At 41.5% G+C, this 23,645-nt stretch overlaps 7 protein-coding genes across 9 annotated transcripts; 5 read left to right on the forward strand and 2 right to left on the reverse strand.

The window, feature by feature from the left end:
* Positions 1-1,738: 1,738 nt before the first annotated feature.
* LOC115761274 (UPF0565 protein C2orf69 homolog) lies at positions 1,739-7,621 on the forward strand. 2 transcript variants are annotated; one of them, XM_030702990.1, is made up of 6 exons: positions 1,739-1,832; positions 5,141-5,511; positions 5,573-5,677; positions 6,292-6,949; positions 7,072-7,237; positions 7,296-7,621. In XM_030702990.1, exons 2-6 carry the CDS (start codon positions 5,195-5,197, stop codon positions 7,613-7,615), a joined length of 1,566 nt encoding a protein of 521 aa, XP_030558850.1. In that variant the 5' UTR covers positions 1,739-1,832; positions 5,141-5,194; the 3' UTR covers positions 7,616-7,621. The 2 variants fall into 2 exon arrangements, with proteins under 2 accessions (XP_030558850.1, XP_030558849.1); XM_030702989.1 differs by lacking the exon at positions 1,739-1,832 and having other exon boundaries at positions 5,012-5,511.
* On the forward strand, positions 3,821-5,011 carry LOC115761276 (TWiK family of potassium channels protein 18). Its single transcript, XM_030702992.1, has one exon. The coding sequence runs from the start codon at positions 3,822-3,824 to the stop codon at positions 4,998-5,000; it is 1,179 nt and encodes a 392-aa protein (XP_030558852.1). The 5' UTR covers position 3,821; the 3' UTR covers positions 5,001-5,011.
* A 22-nt stretch (positions 7,622-7,643) lies between the features above and the next one.
* On the forward strand, positions 7,644-8,211 carry LOC115761279 (centrosomal and chromosomal factor-like). Its single transcript, XM_030702998.1, has one exon. The coding sequence runs from the start codon at positions 7,661-7,663 to the stop codon at positions 8,072-8,074; it is 414 nt and encodes a 137-aa protein (XP_030558858.1). The 5' UTR covers positions 7,644-7,660; the 3' UTR covers positions 8,075-8,211.
* Positions 8,212-8,285: 74 nt separating this feature from the next.
* On the reverse strand, positions 8,286-10,512 carry LOC115761278 (glucosidase 2 subunit beta). 2 transcript variants are annotated; one of them, XM_030702997.1, is made up of 3 exons: positions 10,211-10,512; positions 9,963-10,132; positions 8,286-9,899 (listed from the first exon to the last, which is right to left on the reverse strand). In XM_030702997.1, the coding sequence occupies exons 1-3, from the start codon at positions 10,325-10,327 to the stop codon at positions 9,581-9,583; spliced, it is 606 nt and encodes a 201-aa protein (XP_030558857.1). In that variant the 5' UTR covers positions 10,328-10,512; the 3' UTR covers positions 8,286-9,580. The 2 variants fall into 2 exon arrangements, with proteins under 2 accessions (XP_030558857.1, XP_030558856.1); XM_030702996.1 differs by having other exon boundaries at positions 9,963-10,150.
* Positions 10,513-10,601: 89 nt separating this feature from the next.
* LOC115761275 (WD repeat-containing protein 37) lies at positions 10,602-12,611 on the forward strand. The gene is made up of 3 exons (XM_030702991.1): positions 10,602-11,137; positions 11,192-11,786; positions 11,844-12,611. Exons 1-3 carry the CDS (start codon positions 10,987-10,989, stop codon positions 12,589-12,591), a joined length of 1,494 nt encoding a protein of 497 aa, XP_030558851.1. The 5' UTR covers positions 10,602-10,986; the 3' UTR covers positions 12,592-12,611.
* Positions 12,612-13,107: 496 nt separating this feature from the next.
* On the reverse strand, positions 13,108-13,969 carry LOC115761280 (vesicle transport through interaction with t-SNAREs homolog 1B). Its single transcript, XM_030702999.1, has 3 exons — positions 13,948-13,969; positions 13,404-13,579; positions 13,108-13,336 (listed from the first exon to the last, which is right to left on the reverse strand). Exons 2-3 carry the CDS (start codon positions 13,563-13,565, stop codon positions 13,127-13,129), a joined length of 372 nt encoding a protein of 123 aa, XP_030558859.1. The 5' UTR covers positions 13,566-13,579; positions 13,948-13,969; the 3' UTR covers positions 13,108-13,126.
* A 296-nt stretch (positions 13,970-14,265) lies between these two features.
* On the forward strand, positions 14,266-22,690 carry LOC115761273 (V-type proton ATPase 116 kDa subunit a-like). Its single transcript, XM_030702988.1, has 6 exons — positions 14,266-14,425; positions 19,702-19,839; positions 19,909-21,539; positions 21,604-21,865; positions 21,928-22,162; positions 22,225-22,690. The coding sequence occupies exons 2-6, from the start codon at positions 19,723-19,725 to the stop codon at positions 22,488-22,490; spliced, it is 2,511 nt and encodes an 836-aa protein (XP_030558848.1). The 5' UTR covers positions 14,266-14,425; positions 19,702-19,722; the 3' UTR covers positions 22,491-22,690.
* The last annotated feature ends 955 nt before the right edge of the window (positions 22,691-23,645 follow it).

Below are 23,645 nucleotides of genomic sequence, written 5' to 3' on the forward strand. Positions count from 1 at the left end.
ATAAAACTCTAAACATATACATATAAATATGGGTTGGCTGGCGGATAATACAAATAATAATATTAATAAAAAGAATAATAATATTACAAATAATCATTATAATATTGCTAAAGTCTTGCAGCACACTTAAACAAGATTTTATGTAATTCCTTTTCACTCTGCATTCGACAATTTTTATATTAATAACAAGAATTAAAAGGTGTCCATCATTATATGAAAATTATGGCACAAATGGCAAATATTAATAACAAATTTTTCGTCGTCTTACAGTTTATATAAATCAATTTCATATGCTACACATACATAAACGAGTATATGCATATATCTTGCAAATTTATTCAAATTAAATCAAATATATACATCCCTAGCAGCATTTTAATGTCGATAAATAAAACCAAATAAACTTTATGATTATTATTAAAATAACCCACTTTCATTTAGGGCACTCAATTCTATATTATCAAGCCCTCTGTTGGAAGCACAATTCAAAACGTTCGTTAGGCTTCGGGGTGAAATTCTGGGTTCCTCTTTCATTTCAGCCATATTTCTTTATATAAACTCAAATTTATGGAAATGAGTAAGTTTATGCTTTTTGATCAATATATCAGTAAGTATATTCAATCCGATACTGCGACATTGTAAGTATATCTCAAATGCAAGACCTCATTAGAAAACCTATATACAGACTTATCTAAAAAGTAAAAGGGTTCGACCTGACTGTCTAATTAGTAATACACGCACAGCCCAAACCTTAAGAGCTGGGATAGTTTTACCTATTGAAAGTAGGTAAAATATGAGGGTATAATGTGCTTGAGCAAAAGGAAACAGCCACGACCCTAAAAGGATTAACATATTAATATATATATATTCAGGATGACGAGCTGAGACGATATAATCATGCCGTATTCTTGTATATTCTACAAATATCGACATCTTTTAATCTGTTCAAAATCTGTATATAAACACTTTAGTATGCCACACTGAATACCTGAAAATTGCAGAAGGATCAGACTAAAAACGCCGAAGTTAATCATTTCCCTTGCAACGTGTTCGGCAAAGGGATGAAGAAGCACCGCCGCTACATAAAGTGCTTGTGTATTTTATGGAATAAGGTTGAAATGCTTGTAAGAGCAGCAGCACGGGGTATTTCAAAGTCGGGCACTTTCAACCAGTGAACTGCTGTATTAGTTATTTTATGTGGTGTATACAACTTTTGTTGTTGATAATATACTACTATACATACAAAGTCGATGTATTTTATTTTGGGCAATGAATATTATTACTCCGATAAAAGAAGTTTTTGGACTCACAAAACACCATTTTCGCAAAAATGAAATGTGATATAACCAAAAATTTGATCAAAATTTAAAATTTGTTAATTTTAATGCGTTAGAACTGTTCTGTAGGAGTCCATTAGAAGGTAAATCATAAAAGTGGAACATCTCAATTGTAGAAGAACAAATGTTTTTTGTATTTTAGTTTCTGTGCAAATAAATTCCCGCCTTCTTTTCAAATACCATACATGCATATGTAAATACTCTATTTTGGGGCTGCCACCTAGGGCATGATGCATTCTGCAAATTCAGTATTTTTAGTATCTCGGTATGTGGTATTTTTTATGTTGTCATTGCGGTCACACAGACGCTAAAGTGCGCAGTTTTGGGATTTTTAACAGGATTTGTGTGCCCATATTTGCAGTGTGTGAAAATATCAATGTAAAAATACGAAATTAAAAATACAGACGCACAGATAAAAGAAAACGGAATATAATCAAAAGACGCGGGAATATTTCATAACTAAACAAATTATAACAACAAATTATAAAAAACGGCGTAAGTACACAACAGAACAGCGAAATGGTGCAGGCAATGCAAAATTCGCGCGGTGCGCTGAAAATTTTGCATAAATTTGTGAAGTATATGTGTGTGAGTGTGTGTATGCGCGCGGGTATATGTGAGACCAAATTGTGTGTGTGCGTGAGTGTGTGTATAGAAAAAATCCATCTCTTGGCTACGCATTTCACCCCTCAGAGCTGGTGTTGCTGCTGCCGCTGCCGCTGCCGCAGTCGCTGCGCTTGGCACTGGCCATTTATTAGACATCTTCAGGGTCATTGCTGAGCAAAACTGCAGCAGTTGAGCGCCGCTGGGGACAATGCATCGCCCCGTCGCATACCTCTCGGCTGTCGCCTCCTCGCACTGAACACCCCTAATGACGCCCACGTAACGCAGCGCTTGCCTACCGCAAACCACCGCCACTGACCCGTTTTTTGCACATTCATTGATCTTCCTGCCTCTTCTTGTGTATCTGTTGTCTGTCGCGCGTTCGCGTACAGGTTAAACCGGCTAAGCGGAATGTGAACGACCCTTAAAAACCATATTTTGGCAAGGGAGGTGTTATGCAAGTGCAGTTGCACACACACGCACCGAAAGTGAAATTGCAAATGCGTCCAAAAAAAAAAGTTTGCGTGCCAAAATGCGTGTTTGTCTGCGTCACCGTGCATTGGGTTCGTTTTGGATCAGGTCACACTGTGGCGCTTGTTTCTTTTCTTGTTTTTTGTTGTTTGTTGTGCGCTCTTTCGCGCTTTTTATTCTTTGTTTATATTATGCATACACTTTGTTTTGGTTATATATTGTTGTTGTTATTGTTTCTGCGGCTGTTGATGTGCGTATGATTATCAAATAATTAATTTGTGAAGTTTCTAAAATGTATCTAGATACATGCTCATGTATCTACAAGTTTGCCATCTATTTAAGCCATAAATCAAAGACGTTTCCCATACAATCTGTGTTATCTACACACCCACATCCACTCGCCATAACGTAAACATCCAATAATGCAAATAGATTTTCCTTGGATTTAAATTTCCCGTTTTTGATGCCATAGTTCATAAATCGTAAGATAGATATGTATGTACAGTAAAGTTCCCCTAAATGAATTTTGCAAAAAATTAAATTTAATTTTCCGAACTTGTAAATACTCGTATGTACGTTATTTTATCACGAAATGTGTAACACCTAGAAGGAGACGCATCCGAGCCCATAAAGTACGTGTATTCTGAATCAGTAGAAAGCGATCGGCTTAAAATTAAGTTCTTGAAGGCACAAATGTGTTTTTCAAGATATCTTTACTACAATATTATACCTGCAAGGAAGAATCGAAAACTAAGCAAATTAAACAATTATTCTAACTCTCCACATACATCTGCGAAACCATTGGCCATATGTCTAAGAGAGCTTTAAGTTTTCGGTACGCCAAAGGTGTCCCTTCTCTCTTGTTATCGTTGGAATAGTTTATCCGCTTCAGCTTTTTGTACCAGAAATAGTAGTGCACGGTTCCTCAAGATCATTCGCTGTACGTTAGCAGAGCTTTTACTGTATCCCAAAATAATTTCTTTGAATCCCTAACGATACTCTTTGCTATGCTTCTGCTGCTGTTGTTGTTGTTGTTTTTGGCTTGTTGTTATTTCTGCCCAAGAGAAATACTAGTTTTCCTTTCATTTTTTTTTTTTTTGGAGCACACACGCAGTTCAATTTTGGCGGCCGCGGTGAGCGCATCTAGAGCTCGGCAGATCGTTAAGAGGCTCGTTAGGCGGAAAATGTTGTGTGGTCGTGCGTGGATTTATTTATAGCATTTGTGCTGATTTTCAAGACTTTTTGCCCCCGAAAAACCAAAGCAAATTTCCAATTAACTGCACATTAAAAAGAAAAAAGACGGAAGACAGAATAATAGGAATAATTTTCCTAGATACTTGGATATATAAGTGAAAACATTGCTGGGCCCATAGACTTATATAACTATGTAATTGCTTTAGTCTGGCCGACATGTCTAACAAATTTCAACGCAGCTCTCCGCAAATGCTGGGCGCAGGCGTGGGCGTGGACGCCTCGGTAGTCTCCTCAACGGCAAGCAATCAGCCGAGGAAACGCGTCAAACGATGCTGCAGGAACTTTGTCACGTTCATGTGCACCCAGGTGGGCGTGGGCGCCCTCATCGTTTTCTATGCCATCTGCGGCGCATTGGCCTTTATGAACATTGAGCGAGAGTATGTGGACAAGACGGCGACATATGTCCTTGAGCTGAGGCAGAATTACTCGCAGCGTCTCTGGAACATCACCGAGGAGCTTAACCTGATTGACAAGCCGCTTTGGGTGAACGAGACGAATGCGGTGCTTCGGGAATATCAGGTGCAGATAGCGGCCATCATTAAGAATGGCTATGTGGGACGCAGTCCGGCGCAAATCTGGAGCTTCCCGGCAGCGTTAATGTTCTGCCTGTCGGTGATCACCATGATTGGCTATGGGAACATGGTGCCGCGTACGCCCTGGGGCAAGGGCTTCACTGTCATCTATGCCACATTTGGCATACCCCTCTATATACTCTACTTTCTCAATATGGGTCGCGTGCTGGCGCGTTCGTTTAAGTTTCTGTACCGCTCCATGCACGACTGCACCCAGGAGCGCAGCTATGATGCTCGCCTGGAGGCGCTGGAGAACGGCAGTTCTCTGGGCGCCCTGACGCTACGCAAAAAGATAATTGTGCCCTCAACGGCTTGTCTGTGGGTCATCATCTTCTATGTGCTCACAGGCACCATTATGTTTGCCAACTGGGAGAAATGGAGCTTTCTAAATAGCTTCTATTTCTGCATGACATCACTGTGTAAAATCGGATTCGGGGACTTTGTGCCGGGCGCTTCGCTAACGACTGCCGCCGATGTGGATGCAGCCACGCATAAGCTGCGCGAAGACATATCCGCCGATCCGAATGAGGTGTCCGAGCTGCAGCGCATTACCGATCAACACTCCAAGCTGGCCATTAACTTTATATATATGCTGCTGGGCATGGGACTGGTGGCCATGTGCCGTAATCTGATGCGCGAGGAGGTGCGCGTCAAGCTCAAGGAGATGAAGGAGGATGCCAAGTTGTGTGTGGAGGATACGCGTCTACGTTTTGTTGGCTGCTGTGGCGATCCGCGTGATTTATATGAAACTGATTATTACTAGGTGTGCGAGCGTGTGTATGTGTATGTGTGTGCATGTGTGTGTGTGCTTGTGTGTTAATGCGTGTGTTTGCATTGTGTATGCTATGGTGGCTGTTCAGTGGGACGCTTGGAATGATCTCTGATGACTCTCATTCCTCCCAGCTCACCATTGATCAATTTCTGCAACTGCAAGAGAGGATACGAAACTTCGAGGGCATGCTTGGCGGCAGCAGCGGGGAGCGTTTATGCACGCCAAGCACTTCGGCCGGTCCATTTCGCATATTCTCCGTGGCCGGTTTTCAGAATCGTGCCAACGACATTGTCTACTGCCCGCCAATTGTACGGCAGCAGTCGCAGCATGTCGACGATTCCAAAGCGATTATCTACTTCGGCGGCGATGTGCAGGACTTTCCGGAGAGCATGGAAACGAATCGGGACAGTCGCGGCTATATGAAATACAATCTGGAGAATTCTGCGATATTGCTGCGTGAAGCCTTTCCTCGCTCACATATTATAGTCATACGGCCGGTTCGGTAAGTAATTCTCTTTAGCATATTCTCAGTCTTATACTAAGTGATGTTCTTTCACTTGCAGCATGGAATTTAAGACCTTCAGCTGCTTCGATAATTTCGTGCGTGGAAATAATGCTGGTGTGCCGGATCATACGCCCATGAACCATGCGCTGCAACATTTAGAAAAGTGAGTTGAAGAGAAACCACATTTAGTTCAACTTGGTCAATATCTATGAACGGATAAGATGAGAAATAAGTGTTGTCTGATAATTTGTATAACCCCAAAATATGTAAATGACTTTAGCAGAAGGAGACTTCTCCGACCCCCATAAAGTACGCAAGTTATGCTTCATCTTCAAGAATTTCACCGCAAGACTAACAAGGGCGGAAACCGTGGATTCCAACACTTGAATATTTTTAAATAGAAGTGGAGATCAAGATGGGTAGATTTAATTTTCCACGGGCGTGTACTTAGTCGAAAGGTAATATCCTGGTAAGGCCAGGCGATACCCGCTAGTATCAATATATACATATATATAAATATATATAAGATGCAGGTTCTCATAGAGTATACAAGAATAGTGCAATTTTTTGAATACCTTTGCCCTTCCCGTAAGTTCGGTGGAAAAAAACTTATTGTTTGATATTGGATGTATCTCAATTGTTGGTACATCTAAACAATCTAGTCTTTCAGATTTTATATTATATGTATGTCAGGCCTCTTGAGCTTTGGCGTTTGTTTTTCTTATTTCAATACGTTCTTTTTTTCATAATCTCTTCTTCTTTAAACGCTCCTGACAGGCTGCTACAGAATCTATCGCAACGTCTGATCTCAATACCCGAAAACGAGATACTCGATCAGGCGGCGCAAGCTGCGGCAGCGGCTGCTGCCGTTGCTGCAGCTGCAGCAGCCGCAGCGTTGACGCTCTCGAATGCAACGGCGAACTCAGAGTCTAGCTCAGCCTCAGCAGCGGCGGCGGCGGCGGCGGCAGCCAATGACAGCAGTCAGGAAATGGACATAGACATATTGCAGGTGCAGGAAAATGTAACAGTAGATGCAGATGGCGCCGTGATCTTTCCCATAGTTTCCGCTGGCACCACGGAAACGGGCACAACTGCAAATAATGTAGTTAACAACAGCAACAACAAAGACGCTGTCGCTAACAACCATCAGGAGTCAAACAGCCAACAACAGCAGCAGCAGCAACAACAACAACAACAGCAAACAGCTGCAAAGGCAAACTCAACGCCAGCGAACAATGTGGAGCACTACAACAACACAAACAGCAGCAACGATTGCGCCGCGTCGCAACCGACGCTGCCAGCGCAGCCGCAGCAGCCACGAGCAACTACGGCAGCGGCCGACAGCAATCCGTTGTGGTGGCGGGAGAATCTGAATTTGGACAAGTCCAAGCTGGTGCTGATTGGTTTCAGCAAGGGCTGCGTCGTGCTCAATCAAGTGAGTCACATTTGGTGTAAAAATCGCTAACAAAATTGATGGCGCTGCCGAAGCAGACGATAATACCCTAACTGACACATTCCATGTATTTGTTGATTATGATTATGATTATTATGTTGCAGTTCATCTATGAATTTCACTATCTGAAAACGTTGACGCCGGACGACAGCAGCATGTGCCGGCTGCTATCACGCATAACAGACATGTACTGGCTAGACGGAGGGCATGGTGGACAGAAGAACACATGGATCACATCACGGAGTCTGCTGGAGACACTTACGCGAATGGGTACGCATTTTGTTGTGGATTGTTAAATCACAGTTCGCTTATGAGTATTCAATTTTAGGCATGAACATACATGTGCACCTCACACCCTACCAGGTGCAGGACGATCGGCGGCCCTGGATACGCAAGGAAGAGAAACTGTTTACTGAGATGTTGCGGCGTTTAAATGCGCCTATTACGCGACACTTGCATTACGATAATCAGCCAGCGAATCTGATGACGCACTTTGAAGTACTGCAGGCATTCTGTCAGCATGTCCATTCCCTCAATCAACAGCAGCTTCAGCAACAAGCTGGCAATGAGCAGCCAAATGTGGCCACCAACAATGGTGCTAGCAGTGGTAGCAACAATCTGCTGGATGGCAGCGATGAGGCAAAGTGACAGCTTCAATTGCATCCCCATCATCATAGGCGGCGTTTACATGCGATGCGCAAAGGCGCCGCCGCAGCTAAGCGACAGCAGCTGCAGCAGTTACGCCAACAGCAACAACTGCTGCTCTCAACGGACGCCGCCTCTTCATCGGCATCTTCTCGCTTGGCCGCTGCACTGATTTCATCGGCGGTGGCTCTCAGTGCTGCAACGAGCTCAGCCGCGGCTGCCACTGCGAGCCTTGTAAATAATCATAATCAAAGCCATATGCAACAACAACAACAACAACTACAACAGCAACACAGTTTAGCACGCACTCACTATCAGCAGCAGCACTTGCAACAGGCGCATTCACAGCAGCACTCCCACAGACACCATCATCACCATCACCAGCCAAATCAATCGCACAACCATCATCAGTGCCGCTCGAAACGCAAACTGCAAAAATTGTATTATACGCTTTGCCGTTAGACTAGTACACCTAATTATAAACTATCTATACATACATCATATGCAATTCATTTTGTTTAAGCGTAGGTTAAGTTACCCTCAACTCAACTCTCTCTTTTTATACCTATTATGTAAAGCTAAGTTTAGGTTCAAATATTGTGTCAATTGTTGTGCTGAAACAGATTTTAATTGTATATTTTTTCTATAATTTATGTTTGATGTCCCAAAAATATTTATTTATTTTTTTATTATATACATTTTTTTTGTCTTATACATATCCCCTTCTCATATTGTCGAAAGCTTAAGCATAAAATCTCGTCAGTGCAATAATACATCTCTTTTGTAATTTCGTATATGCAATTTTTTCACCACTCTTCTTATTTGGAATGCGCACGTATTTAAATCATATTTGGACTTTTCAATCAAGAGGAATTTATATGAAAGTAAAAATTTATCCACGCAAACATAGAGCCGCAGTATCTAAACAATATTAAATATAGAAAAGAAAAGAAAAGAAAAACTCTGATTAAGTATTACTTAGCGTTAAGTAAGAATAACTTAAGTTCCAAAAACCTTAAAACACATAGGCTTACAAATTCAATTAATCTTAGTAGTAATGCCTTTATTGTACTTTATTTAATGAATTTTGTAAGATTACAAAAACGATTTTGCTCTATGTATTGTGTACGTAGTTGAACTTTGTACTACGGAATTCTTAGTAGCCCATCTCAATGAAAATAAACAACAATTCTAAAATAACAAAAACGTTCCTTAACAACACAAACATAAATAAAATTCAATTAAAAACAACCATTAAATCCCGGTTACCACTTATATAACAGATAAATGCATACACCCTCCTAAACTTAGCATACACAGTGATTACATACTTTAACTAAAATATCGCTATTAATCTAATAACAACCGTTTCGTACCTTTTAGAATTTGCAGTTCAAAATTGTCAGTAAAAATTATATGGCTTGAAAGTAAAGTAAATATGCTGCGAATTTTAAACCAAAAATGAAGACATATTAAATGATAATGTTGATAAAGAAAGCATTGAATTGTGCTAGGAATTTTCTTCATTATAAATATAGAGTTCTATGTAAAACTGGCTTCTGATTCTTGCGAGTCTAGCAATAAATGAAATTAAGCATAAGCAAACGTGCGAAAGCCTTAAATGGGGGTTAAAATGAACTACGGGTTTTGGACCATGTCAACCAGCAGAAACTATTGCAACCAAGAAGTCTCGATTGTTCATAATGTTAGATAATATTGGGCAGTTACATTTTTACGATTAATGTGTTTTTATTCAATCTACTTAAACATACCGCCTAGTTCTTTTTTATTTTTTTTTTTTCTTTTTTTTAATAAATTACAAGTTTATCGTAATCGTAATCAAAAATGTTCTACAAAAAATATGTTTTGTGATGCGATTTTAACACTAACAGAGTAATCTTTGAGATGCGTATGAGATAGAAGTGGAGTTCTGCGCCCGGTGGTCTGCTTAGCTGCACCTAAGAAAAGCTACGCACAATTATTTTGGCACTTGGCATGTGTCGTCCACTCGTCGCTGCCATCGCAGCAATCACAAACGTTGTCGTTCACCCGGGACGCCCAGACCCAGACGTCCAGGCCACGTCCCGTGATATGTCTTTTTTGGTATTTGCAATAAAAACGCCCATTGGCGCAGGCATTCGTGCTCGGCTCATCGCTGCCATCAGCATCACAGTCGCAATAGTTGTCATTGAGATGGTCAAACGGAATCTCCTTGCTACCATCCAGGCACTTGAAGTTGCCTTTATAATTGGGCTTGTAGGCATCATAGTCGAAGAGCCGTATGCCGCTGCACATGGTAGACGTGGTTATTGCTATATGGCTGACCTTTGCTCTGCGTTAAACAACGTACCGTATAATCTTAATAGCGTCTGCATCTTGGGTTGCAGGCACAGCTAGATTGAGACCCCATCCGGCACCGGCACCGCCTCCGCCATCAAAGTCGTCCACATCCAGCTGTTTGCTGCCCAGAGACTGCATCATTTGTTTGTGCTTGAGTCGCAGCTGCTGAACGCTGGGCAACTGATTCAGCGAGAAGGCCTATTATTTACTTTTGTTTATTAAAATAAAATAATATTTGGCACAAAATCGTTTACTAACCTGATATGCAATGAATGAGATTCCAACCAAAAAAATTAACAGAAAAAACATTTTGGATTTGTCCTTGTAGAACGGCTTGTAATAAATATTCTCGCGTTTTACCCATGTCTTGCGCATTTTAAATGTTTTGTTAATATTAATTAACAGCTCCTAACTGTATTGTTTATCTGTTGGTCAGTCTGCGTCAGCGATGTGGCCAAGCAATGTGTAAAAAAAACAAATGTTAACCTTTATGTGAGCGATTGATAATAGAAGCTTGGCTTGCATACGTATGTTTATGCGGCTTCTCTGATATTAGTAAACCTACACATGCACAAGTTTAAACTCTTGGACTATTATTTAAAATGTATCTTAATTACTGGCTGTCAGATATATTTATATTCCTATTGTAAGCAATCATACAAACAAAATTTCTAAGTCATGTCAGTGGGCATCTAGTAAAACTTCAGGCACACATATCGGTTAAGTCAATCAGCTGATGTTCTGCTCAATGTTGTTATTCAGCTGCGTTTGTGTACAGTGTAGAAAAAGATTGCATTTCGCGATTAGATGTTTTTCAACACTGCAAAGCATCAAAACCCAAAGAAAAATATTCATGCAACACGAATATATATAATGGGATTGGATCAATAAATTGCGAACGGCTACCATTAAAATTATCCACTAATTGGATTGTTAACAACAAACCAGCTGACGGGAAACGCACTGTGGCGGAAGTCAGAAATAAACTGGCAGACGTGAGGAAACAAATACACAAGCAAAACAAAAACATCACAATGAAGGCAACGGCAGCAAAAACGCGGCTAACAAGTCTCACCGAGGACATCTCCATAATACCCGAGGATGCGCCATTTCGTGCCCGCCTGCACTTCCTGTTTGCCCAAATCGAAAAGGAATTTGAGCAGCTGTACTTGGAGAACCTTAATCGTGAGTAGACTCCTCTGAAAGAGTGCGCAAGCTTTTGTTGATCGCTCCTTGCAGTCCAGGATAAACTCGACAACGCCACCGCAAACACCAAAGATTCGCTGACGCCGTACGATCAACGTTCCGCAGCGGGTGGAGTCACCACTGGCTCGCTGGTCGCCACGGGTAGCGGTGGTGCCTCTTTGGCAGCTACGCCCGCCACACCTTCGGCTCCATTGAGCGACGAAATTGGCGCTAGCTTGCTGGCTGCCGCTTCCAGCACACACAAGAGTCTCAAAGCCAAGCTGAGCAGCGCCACCGGCGGCAGCAAGGTAAAGGCCAGTAATAAAATCAAAGCGCAGACCAGCCGTATTGTGTCTAGTTTCAAGGCGCAGACGGTGGTCAGTTCAGTGGTGCGAGAATTTGGTGGCCACAAGGATGGCATATGGCAGGTTGCCGCAAAAGTGGGTCAGCCCATTATTGGCACAGCGTCAGCCGATCACACCGCCTGCATTTGGGGCATAGAGAGTGCCCGTTGCTTGCTGCAGTACCAAGGACATGCGGGATCCGTCAACTCAATTAAGTTCCATCAGCATCGAGATCTGGTGTTAACAGGCAGTGGCGATGGCACTGCGCACATCTGGCAAGCAGCGGTCAACTGGGAAGTGCCCAAGTAAGAGGTTATAAATTATTAAGAAAGTTGCACAATTATTAGCTCATCCATCTATAGAAAGGGCCACTCGTCCGAGGAGGAGCTTGACGACAGTGATGGCCAGCTGGAGGATCGGGACCGAGTGGACACGTTGCGTACGCCGCTTTGCGAGTTCAGTGGACCTGGTGGCCATCTGTCAGTTGTAGTCGCTGCAGATTGGCTTTCGAGCATGGACCAGATTATCACAGGCAGCTGGGATCGCACTGCAATATTGTGGGACGTGGAGACGGCACAGCCGCTACAGCCACTAACTGGCCACGATCATGAGCTTACCCATGTTTCGGCCCATCCAACGCAGCGTCTGGTTGTGACCGCATCACGTGACACCACCTTCCGTTTATGGGACTTCCGCGATCCGATACCTGCAGTATCCGTCTTCCAGGGACACACCGAGTCGGTCACATCAAGCGTTTTTGCACGCGACGATAAAGTCGTCTCGGGCTCAGATGATCGCACTATCAAAGTATGGGAGTTGCGCAATATGCGCTCAGCCCTGGCAACCATACGAACAGATTCATCCGTAAATCGCTTAGCTGTCTCCAGTGGCGGTATTATAGCTATTCCCCACGACAACCGACAGATTCGACTATTTGATTTGAATGGGCAGCGTGTGGCGCGTTTACCGCGCACCAGTCGCCAGGGACATCGTCGCATGGTCTCGTCCGTCGCCTGGGCGGAGGAGCCGCTTCTCAATTGTGATTTGTTCTCCTGCGGCTTCGATCGACGCGTATTTGGCTGGTCCATAGTGTTACCAAAGGATAATTGAAAATTACTTAAACGTTGAGCTGCATTCCAGCCCCAAAAACCATTTAATCGCCTTTTCTCAAGTGGTTACACAAAAGCGGATTACTCTCGAACACATCATTTACGTTTTACTTTGTTGTCTCAAATAGAAACGCGTGTATTTACTTAAATCGCAACGTACAACAAGTATTTTGCGAACATAAACAACTATTTTGAATGCGTTCTTTATCCATTGCATGCAACTTGCTTTATGCCAAATAATCGCGATAAACATATGCGCATATATATACCTATATATATATATATAAATAATCATTGTTATTCCCGCATATACTAAATGTGAAATGTGTAGATAAGGGATCGAAAAAATCTCCATAACTTTTAGCTGTGTTTTATTAATATCGATCATAAACGATTTATAGTAACTTAACTCTATATGTCTAAGGCATGGGTTTAACATGAATGTTAGAAGAAATAAACAATTTTAATAAAAATCCATATCCACTACGAATAGATCTCAACTTTGGGATAATGATTCGGTTGATGCCGCCCGCCCTTCATAGATGGGCAAACTTTAAAACCAGCAGGGCAATGAGTATGGCCACCTCCAGAATAATAATTAATATCAATACAATCTTGTTGTAAACAACTTCCCGGCTCAGTTTGCGTATGATGATCCGTGACTTTGACAATTCCTGATCGGCATCCTCCAGGCGGCGTGTGGTGCGCAGCAGAGATTCACGCTGTTCACCGAGTTCGCCGAGCACCTGTGTGTGTGGTATATGAAAAAGATTATTAGCCAAGCATTTTTAATGGTTTTGTTTTAGAGTTTACCCCAGTTCCTATGTTTTCCGTTTCGATGGCCACCTGATTGGAACGCTGTATGCTTTCGGTCGTGCGCTGCAGGACATCGTAGGTGTTGGCCACCACCTGTTGCTGGCGGTGCTCATAGTCGATGCTACCGCTAGGCAGTTGGGTGTACCCATTATAGGACATATTGCGGCTTTGGCCTGTAAAATAAGATTAAATTAAATTTGCTCAGCAGTTGAACAATTGCAATTGCACACAAGTCTACAAAAAAAATGTAAATAGCAGGCAGGCAACAATTATCGACAATCCACCACAACAGCTGTTAAGTGTAGCAGCCCTGGTAGCATGAAACATACAAACACACATACAATGTATGTTATGCGTTTAAAATTAACGTACATGGTTGCCAAGACCCATTTGCTTAGTACTAAATTCTAACGATTTATAAGACTGACATAACCAAAACACAAATAATCAATATCAACTGGCTTATCAAGCCCAGGGAATTACTCTTTTGACGCATTGTTAATTATAATTGATAGTGTCTCTTTTTTAAAATTATACGTACATATTTGCAAACACACAAAATAAATATATAACACTCGAGGGCTTGGACTTTTGTATTTCGATTTATGATAAGAGAAAAACTTGATCACACGTATCTACATATATACAATATGTGTGCGTGTGTGTGTGTGAATATATATAAGAACGCACACATATACATATTTAGCGTGCTCGGAGGCCGCCATAGAGCCAACCACCCAGCACTTCTCAAAGGAGAGCCAGTAAGTGAGAGAGAGAGAGAGAGAGAGCAAGAGAGTGAGCGTGCGCTACCGTTGGCTTCATGCTCGCCCCAGCTGAATACTTAACATCAAAAGCAAGTGAACGTCGGTGTTAACCAGACGTGTGCTCTTTTGGCTCCGTCGAGATCGTTTCAATAACCTATACAGGCGCAACGGGCAGAACAAGTTCTAAATTTAACGCACGTTCGCTTGGGGAATCTTGAATATTTTGTATTAACAATCAGTCTCAAAACTGCAAAGGTAAGCAAGAAGACGCGCAAATAAAACAAACCGATAAGTTAAGATAAAACAGCAGATAAAATCGTAAGACTGTCGAGCAAGTACATATGTACATATATTGTATGTATAATATATACTATGTATATATAAAATCGCGTGTGACTTCAAGGTGATCTTCTGTTAAGCATGCGTGCGTACAAGGCGACTTAACAGTGCTTGTTTTAATAAAAATTAAACAATTGCTGTCCCCGCACGTGATGCCTACACAGAGTAGCAGGCATCATTTGTGGGCGCAGCTCTGCGACTCGTCATGAGACTAATGTCAAAGTAAATGCCGCGACACCAGCTGACGCTCGCCCCCTGCTCCCGCAGCGAGCGTAACAGTTAGCTGTAGACGTGCTGAGTATCTATTTCAGAGTATCTGTGGTCTCTCACGCACGTTAGTCAGCAGTTTGCGTGCGTATGTGTGTTTGTGACCAGTGGCGTTACAGAGCTGAGTTTTATGCAATCCCCCATATCATGTGACCTGCACTTTTCTCACAGAACGTCTTTAGAATGCGTGTTTCAATGTTTTTTAAAACAATACTTGAGTAGCTCTCGTAATAGAAGTGCATCAATTTCAGTTGAATTATGATTTATGAGCCGATCATAAATATTCACAAGCACTTCCATCAATCATTTTGATTAGAACTACAGCCGATCGTTTGTATTTATTTGCTTAATCATAGGAAGTCTATAAAAGCTCTAGATTTCAAACTCTAGGTATTTGAAGTATTACACTTATTAAGGGTATTAAGCGCTTGGCGTGTGCTCGTCTCGTAGTCCCCACTTATATAACTTTGGGCTGGTTATCAACGTCTGGGCGGGGCTTTTGAGTCTCTTATGTTAAATAATTTCCTTAACGTTTATTATTGCTCTTATCGCTGGCATAACATTTGTATTTTAAATTTTTTTAATTAAAACGCATGTTTTTGCTTCATAGATAATGGTTATGAAAAACTGTCAAAAAATTGAGCACAAAATGATACAAAAAAAAAAAAAAAATGGAATAAAAATGACCAAATAAACGTTGCACACACACACACAGACATGAGTGAGCGCGCAAAAGAGCAAGCGCGTATGAGAGCGAAAAACAAACAAAACAAACAATTTTTTAACGAAACTTCGTTGTCGTAGCGATATTAACTGAGCCTGGCAGGGGCGTACATCGACGGGGGTCGCCAATGCCATTAACGTTAAACACGAAGTGCTGTTGCTTCGTTAAAATGTAATTAAGACTCGCCCGCTTCTTGCGTGCATTCGGGAGCGACAGTTAACGCACACACACTCACACATTTGCAAATGTTGTATGTCTATGTATGCGCATGTAAAGCAAACCGAGACACAAACTAACACCCACACGTTACACGTCCAGCCCGACTTACTCACGAAAATGACCAGCGAAAAGTAAACTGCCAGGCACGGCCAGGCAGCGGGAGCGAGAGCATTCGAGCAGACGGCAACGGTGTGTTTAGTTGTTTTTAAGTTGAACTGGTTTACAGTTAGTTGCCTGTCGTTTTGTTGTGCGTGTTTAGAAACTGAAAAAATATTTGTGCCTTTTTTTGTGGTTAACAAAAGTATACATACCTTCACACGATATCTGTATGCTTGTACATATGCATGTTCATAAATACAATACATTGGCTTAAAAGCGCATATCGTGTTTGGCAAGGCAAGTTTGCAATTCAGCTTGAAAGCGTTTCATATTAATTGAAGCTTAATTAAAACCGATATGCGATTGCTGTTTGTGTGTATGACAGTTGCTGACAGCGCTGCCTTAAAAACTACACGCGTATCCACATACAGTGAAAGCTCTTCTGAGTGAACACCTATGATTTCAACGTGCTTTTGTCCTGCTAAGAATATGGCTCGGCTTTTGTGTATTATTTAGAGAAATGTACCATAGAAAGTAATTCAAAATATGAGGACTATAAACTGACTGACTGTCTGACTGATATCCAGCCAAAAGAGCTTTCCGTTAGTAGAACCTTTACTGTATATACATTTCTAACTAGCTCCAGTTGTGGGTGTGACCAAGTAGCAGAAATCGTTAACAATTTATGAGCCCTTCATTTATGGGTGCCAATCAATTACCCACGTGTATGGCCCAAATGAGCTTTAAATTATACGGGCTCGCCTAGTAAACGCAGTTCTACTTAAACTATAATGCATGTTTAATGCACATTGTGGTTAGTTAGTATGTACTCTATAAGCGGGCTTCCGTTTAAGCACTCAGTCAAATAGAATTTCCCAACTGTTATCTTTTGTGGAATTGCTAAGTTATTTAGCGATAATTGTGCATTGCTCGAAGAATTTTTATATTCATTGCTTTACTTTGGTAGCGAACCCATAAATGTTGATAAAAACTTGCTGTAAAGTTCTACAGAGAAACATACATTAACAGTGTTGAGTGTTGATAAATGCAAAAATGGGAGACTTCCTTTTAGGCAGCACATTAACTACCCGCTGCACACAGTTATCCATTACGGAATTGGCAGCGATAATTGTGCTAGGCTCATTTAATTTTGATTATTTTAATTGCGCTGCTATAAATATATACTTTCATATATTCTGATAAAATGTATTATAAAAATGCCAAACAGTACAGTCAGACCGGGTGTCGAATAAATGAATGAATAAAAACCCAATCTAAGCGAAAACAAGTTATTTACTGGATCCCATGATTAAATACTCTATAGTACTTCGATGTTGAGCGGAGTATGCTCTAGATATTACTGCCCACAGCAAAAATATGGATCAAATCAATTACATTGAAACAGACAGGCGGAAAAAGTTATATCAGTTACCCCGCCGAACAAACTATTACCAAATTTATATATATGTATATTAAAAAGGCGTTAAGATGTTACACTTTTTGGAAAGAAAATTAGAACACTCTATGGGTATAAAAATACTTGTGGCATTTCTCAAGGCAGGCAACCATTATAAATAGGCAACAGGCGCGAAGAAAGAAATGTTTTTTTTTTTTTGTGGAGCTGTTCGAATTGCAAGGGACTTACATTGGGTTACAAAGTGTGAGTTTTATGAATGCTTGAATGCCATGCAATTGCTGGCTCAGCTATTTAGCTCAGGCTGTGGTTCCACTGGGGACAACTTCTGGGCGTGCTGCTGGCCGGCAGCCAAGAGGCTAGCATAGAATGGTATGCAAACGGCGGGCAGAAGGCGGACAAAGATACAAATGGTTTTTAACGAGCATTCAGTATGTATGTACAGGCACATCTATCATCATTCTGATATGTATGTACAACATATACACATGTGTGTGAGTGTGCATATGTATATAAGCTAAAGCTAATTCCTGGCCAGGCCATTAAAGTTCGATAATGTGCTACGCGTCGCACTGTCGTCCGTGTCGTTGACTGTTTCGAGTCGGATGATGTCACAGTGAACCTTGGCGCGACGAGTCTGTGTACACATTCTATTTGTTTTACTTCGTATACCCTAAACGCATTGCATAGGGTATCCTGGTTTTGTATATATGTGTGCAACAAAGGGCACGAACTCTCGCCCACCATAAACTAAATATGTTCCTGATTATGACGACGAGCTTAGGCTGACTAAAATATTGAAAGTATCTCTTTATACTTTTGTATAGCATACAACAATTGAAACTATTTAAAGTTTTCATATCTTTCCTCAAATACCTTAAAAAACATAAGTTTTGAGATTTGGATTCGAGCTTGTGCCCTACATTTTTGATAAACATCGGACAATAAACGTCGAAGTTGTTCAAAAACACATTGGGTACATACACAAGGAAGCTAGCATGTTTGTAACTGCAGCTGGACACGAGGTATCTTCTAGTCGGGCACTCCCGACTAGAGCACTCTGTTTTAGCCAACATAGAACCGACCGCAGCAGCTGCGTTGCTTAGTGCAACGCGCTCTAATTAAATCAAAAACATTAATCACACGCATTATCTGTAAGTGCCGCCGATTTCGACTGTGTCTGGTCCTATATTCTCATATGTTTTTGGCAGAATTCTGATAAAACAGATATTTATCAGTTAATATGATTAATCGGCTTTGCTTGATTTCCAATATTATTCCATTGCGTCAACTAATAACACGCACAAAAACAAAAACTACCTAACATTATTAAATATATAGAGAAAATATGCTATTCAAATATTCCAAAAATTCAAAACATGTGAATATATGTGAAAAAAATGTCTGCGTACAGCTTAAAAGATTAAATAGGTATTATAATAATAAACAATTTGATCCACACAAATTCTGTTCATGTGAGAAAACTTTTTGAAACTATCAATTTTGATTTTTCGTGTAAGAATTTTAAATAATTTTTTGAAATGGGCTTTTTTTTCTAAATAAATATTCAAATTGTTCATTTTTTTTTTGAGTCTGCATATGTAAATACAATGACAATAAGGTTTTGTATCAGAGAAACTATGAAGTTTCAAGTAGACATATACTCAAGCAAAAGTTGCCCATCTCCCGACTAAAGCTCTCACAGCTATAATATGAATTATTTTACTGCGAATGATAAATTTCCTGCGAACACAAATTCATTTAGATATATTCCCAAGGAATAATTATTTCACGATTTTCATTTCGACGGTGCATGGCAATGTGCACAAGTAATTACGATTAAACACATGCTACTACATTAAGAGAAGGGATAAACAAATGAAAAGAACAATAAATAATATGTAAAACAAATCCGTGTAGATAAATACATACAACAAAATAAGTTCGCTTTTAGAAACAGCGCCAATGAAAATTTCCTCGACCGTTTTCTGCGGGCATTTGCAAAATTTTATGGCGCGTGTAGCATATGCTTGCGAGTACAGTGAATGTTCGATTAACGGACAGCCACCTTTCTTAGTTCCAATATTACAAAACAATTTAACGAAATATTAACTAAGGTTAATGTAAACAAACATTATTTTCATATCTTTTGAGTAGACATCTGCCATCAGCAGGACGAAGGGATGCAAACGTGGCTGTCCGCTCAAGCGAGCCTTCCCTGCGTATCGCATACGATATGCTAGACAAAAGAAGCCATTGGCTGTCATGGTTAGGCCAAAACAAAAATACAACAAACAAAAACAATCCAAATCGTTTGCCAGGCGACGACGGGAACGACGACGACGACGACAAAGACGATGTCTTCGTCTGGCTGTTGAATATTTTTCCTATTTGAATTTTAATTGCATGTCTGTGGAATGTTCCAACTAACCTGCCCCCCCATCTTCTCACTCTATCTATGCTTTGCAGGGAACGTGAAGCGTCGCCAAGATGGGGGATATGTTCCGCAGTGAGCAAATGGCATTATGCCAGATGTTTATACAACCAGAGGCCGCATACACCTCCGTCTCGGAGCTGGGCGAAACCGGCTGTGTGCAGTTTCGCGATGTAAGTCCAGTCGAACACGAAATATTCCGAAATGAAAGTCATTCGTAATTCTCTTTGTCGTTCCCACAGCTGAACTGCACTGTGAATGTGTTCCAACGCAAGTTCGTGACGGAGGTGCGTCGCTGCGATGAGCTGGAGCGGAAGATACGCTACATTGAGACGGAGATTAAGAAGGACGGCATTGCGCTGCCGGATATCCAGGATGATATACCGCGTGCGCCCAATCCACGCGAGATCATCGACCTGGAGGCGCATTTGGAGAAAACCGAAACGGAAATGATTGAGCTGGCCCAGAACGAGGTGAACATGAAGTCCAACTATTTGGAGCTGACGGAACTGCGCAAGGTGCTGGAGAATACGCAGGGCTTCTTCTCCGACCAGGAGGTGCTCAATTTGGATTCCAGCAATCGCGGCGCCGGCGTTATTGATGAAGCGACTGTCCAGCACCGTGGACGTCTTGGATTCGTGGCGGGCGTCATCAATCGTGAACGTGTCTTTGGCTTCGAGCGCATGCTGTGGCGCATCTCGCGTGGCAATGTGTTCCTTAAGCGTTCTGATTTGGATGAGCCTCTGAACGATCCAGCCACTGGTCATCCCATCTATAAGACCGTCTTTGTGGCCTTTTTCCAGGGCGAGCAGCTAAAGAATCGCATCAAGAAGGTGTGCACCGGCTTCCATGCCTCACTGTATCCCTGCCCCAGCTCGCACAACGAGCGCGAGGAGATGGTCAAGAATGTCCGTACACGCCTTGAAGATCTGAAGCTGGTGCTTAGCCAGACCGAGGATCATCGCAGCCGTGTGCTCGCAACTGTCTCCAAGAATCTGCCCTCGTGGTCGATCATGGTCAAGAAGATGAAGGCCATCTATCATACGCTCAATCTGTTTAACATGGATGTGACCAAGAAGTGCCTCATCGGCGAGTGCTGGGTGCCAACGAAGGATTTGCACATTGTGCAGAAGGCTCTTTCCGACGGCTCAGCTGCTGTGGGCAGCACAATTCCATCATTCCTCAATGTTATCGATACGAACGAAATGCCGCCGACTTTCAATCGCACCAACAAGTTCACGCGCGGCTTCCAGAACCTTATTGATGCCTACGGCATTGCCTCGTACCGCGAGTGCAATCCGGCTCTGTACACTTGCATTACATTCCCCTTCCTTTTCGCTGTTATGTTTGGCGATTTGGGTCATGGCCTTATACTGCTGTTGTTTGGTGCTTGGATGGTGCTCAGTGAGCGGAAGCTGGCTCGCATTAAGAACGGTGGCGAAATCTGGAACATCTTCTTTGGCGGCCGCTATATCATTCTCCTCATGGGCCTGTTCTCTTGCTACACGGGCTTCATCTACAACGATGTGTTCTCCAAGTCCATGAATCTGTTTGGATCGAACTGGGTGAACAACTACAACACATCGACCGTGCTGGCCAATCCGAGCCTACAGATGCCACCTCGCACTTCGGCCAAGGGTGTCTATCCTCTGGGCCTGGATCCTATTTGGCAGCTGGCAGACAACAAGATCATCTTTCTCAACAGCTTCAAGATGAAGCTGTCCATTATTATCGGTGTGCTGCACATGGTCTTTGGTGTCTGCATGTCCGTTTGTAATTTTGTGCATTTTAAGCGTTACTCCTCCATCTTCCTGGAGTTTGTACCTCAAATTCTGTTCCTGCTGCTGCTCTTCGGCTACATGGTGTTCATGATGTAAGTAAATTGTACGACTTATCTTATCAATGGCACATATTATATATATTTTAATTCCTTTTAGGTTCTTCAAATGGTTCAAATACACCGCCTTCACCGATAGCCAACCCGAAACTCCAGGCTGTGCTCCATCTGTGCTGATCATGTTCATCAACATGATGTTGTTCAAGAACACACCGCCGCCAAGTGGTTGCAAAGAGTTCATGTTCGATGCACAGGATGGCCTGCAGAAAACCTTTGTCATCATTGGCCTCATCTGCGTGCCATGGATGCTGCTGGGCAAGCCGTTGTACATCAAATTCACCCGCCGCAACACCGTCGCACATGTAAGTAGAGCGTCATCAGGCTGAGGGAAGAGCTGCTGTTGATTTTTTTTATTTCTGGATAGGTCAAGCACAATGGCGAGCTGACAGGCAACATGGAGCTGGCCGAGGGTGAGACACCATTGCCCACTGGCTCCTCAGGACAAGAGGAAGGTGCTGGCGGTGCTCACGGTCACGAAGATGAGCCCATGAGCGAAATATACATTCATCAAGCCATTCACACCATCGAATACGTGCTCAGTACTATCTCGCATACAGCCTCGTATCTGCGTCTCTGGGCCTTGTCCTTGGCTCATGCTCGTAAGTGCTTTGAATTCTTTTAGCTCTACTTTTTTTTTAATATATCCTTAAATTCCTTTTAGAACTGTCCGAGGTGTTGTGGAACATGGTGCTGTCGTTGGGCCTGAAAATGGCGCCCTATACTGGCGCAATTGCCTTGTTTGTCATTTTCGGCGCCTGGTGCATGTTCACGCTGGCCATTTTGGTCATGATGGAGGGTTTGTCCGCCTTCCTGCACACCTTGCGTCTGCATTGGGTGGAGTTTATGAGCAAATTTTACGAGGGCTTAGGATATGCCTTCCAGCCCTTCAGCTTCAAGGCAATCATAGATGGCGAAGAAGAGGAGTAATTGAGCCACAGCAATAGCCACAAATATATGAATACTATACATATATATATAAATATAATTTTGTTTTGTTAAATATTTTTGTTTTCTCAATACTGTCAGTATTGTGGTGCTCTTCCCACATATTCCCTCAGTCAATGTATTCCATCCGTTGTCAAAAGATTTTGTTATGTATTCTCATAAAAAACCGTTTCAAGCAATAATTTGATATTCGTTGTTACAAATAATTGTAAATTAATGTCAGTTCGGTTAATGTCTGCTTAGAATTTATGTTGATGATATCTGTTAGCCATTATCCTTATTATAAATTTTAAACACACAGTTAACTAACTTGATAAAATAAAGCAAGAAGAGAAAAGCAATATGTTTGATTTATCCATACTTATACATATAACAGTTTGTCCAGACTGAAGTTAAGACTCCACGAAGTGTGTTATATTTTTAACGGATGTGTATATATGCGTACGTTTGTATGTGGTTTCGTGCATATATGTATATATGTATGTATTTATGAATATATGTTTGTATGTATCTATGTTTGAGTGTATGAATGTTTATATGAGAACTTAAAGTTTATATAGAGTAACTTGCTTTTAAGATAGCCTCTCTATGCGATTCTCATGAACTCAATTACTTACAGGTTAACAGGTTTTCAAGCTCTAAATATAAGTATTACATTAAATAATAAGGTGTGTCGGCAATCGAATAAGATTTATTTTTGTGCATATATCTGTACGACCTTTTGTGAGCATATGCATCTATCTATGTTTAGGTGTATGTGTATTTCTATTTTCTTTCGCCTGTATCAATGTGTGTAAGAGAGTTCAAGAGAGAATAACAGGTTATCGTGCTTTGATTATACGTAGGCATTATATAATGGAGTTGTGTTGGCTGTCTTATGAATAGTTCATACTCTTAATCTAATTTATATAGTTTCCAAATATCTCTCACCCTCTTGTATTTGGTTTTCTTTTAATGATGTGTATTCAATTACTTCAATTATTATTATTATAATGTATAATAATGCGGATAGATTTTGTAACTTAACAAACATTGGCAATTTTGCTTAGCTATTAAAACATCCATACCCAAGCTTGGGATTTGAGCCCAGATCTTCAATGACGCGGTCACTTAAGTAACTCATCGATCCAGAACAAT

The sequence above is a fragment of the Drosophila novamexicana genome, unplaced genomic scaffold (genome assembly GCF_003285875.2).
Source record: "Drosophila novamexicana strain 15010-1031.04,08,12 unplaced genomic scaffold, DnovRS2.1 tig00000485-arrow-pilon, whole genome shotgun sequence".
NCBI classification, from domain to species: Eukaryota; Metazoa; Arthropoda; class Insecta; order Diptera; family Drosophilidae; genus Drosophila; species Drosophila novamexicana.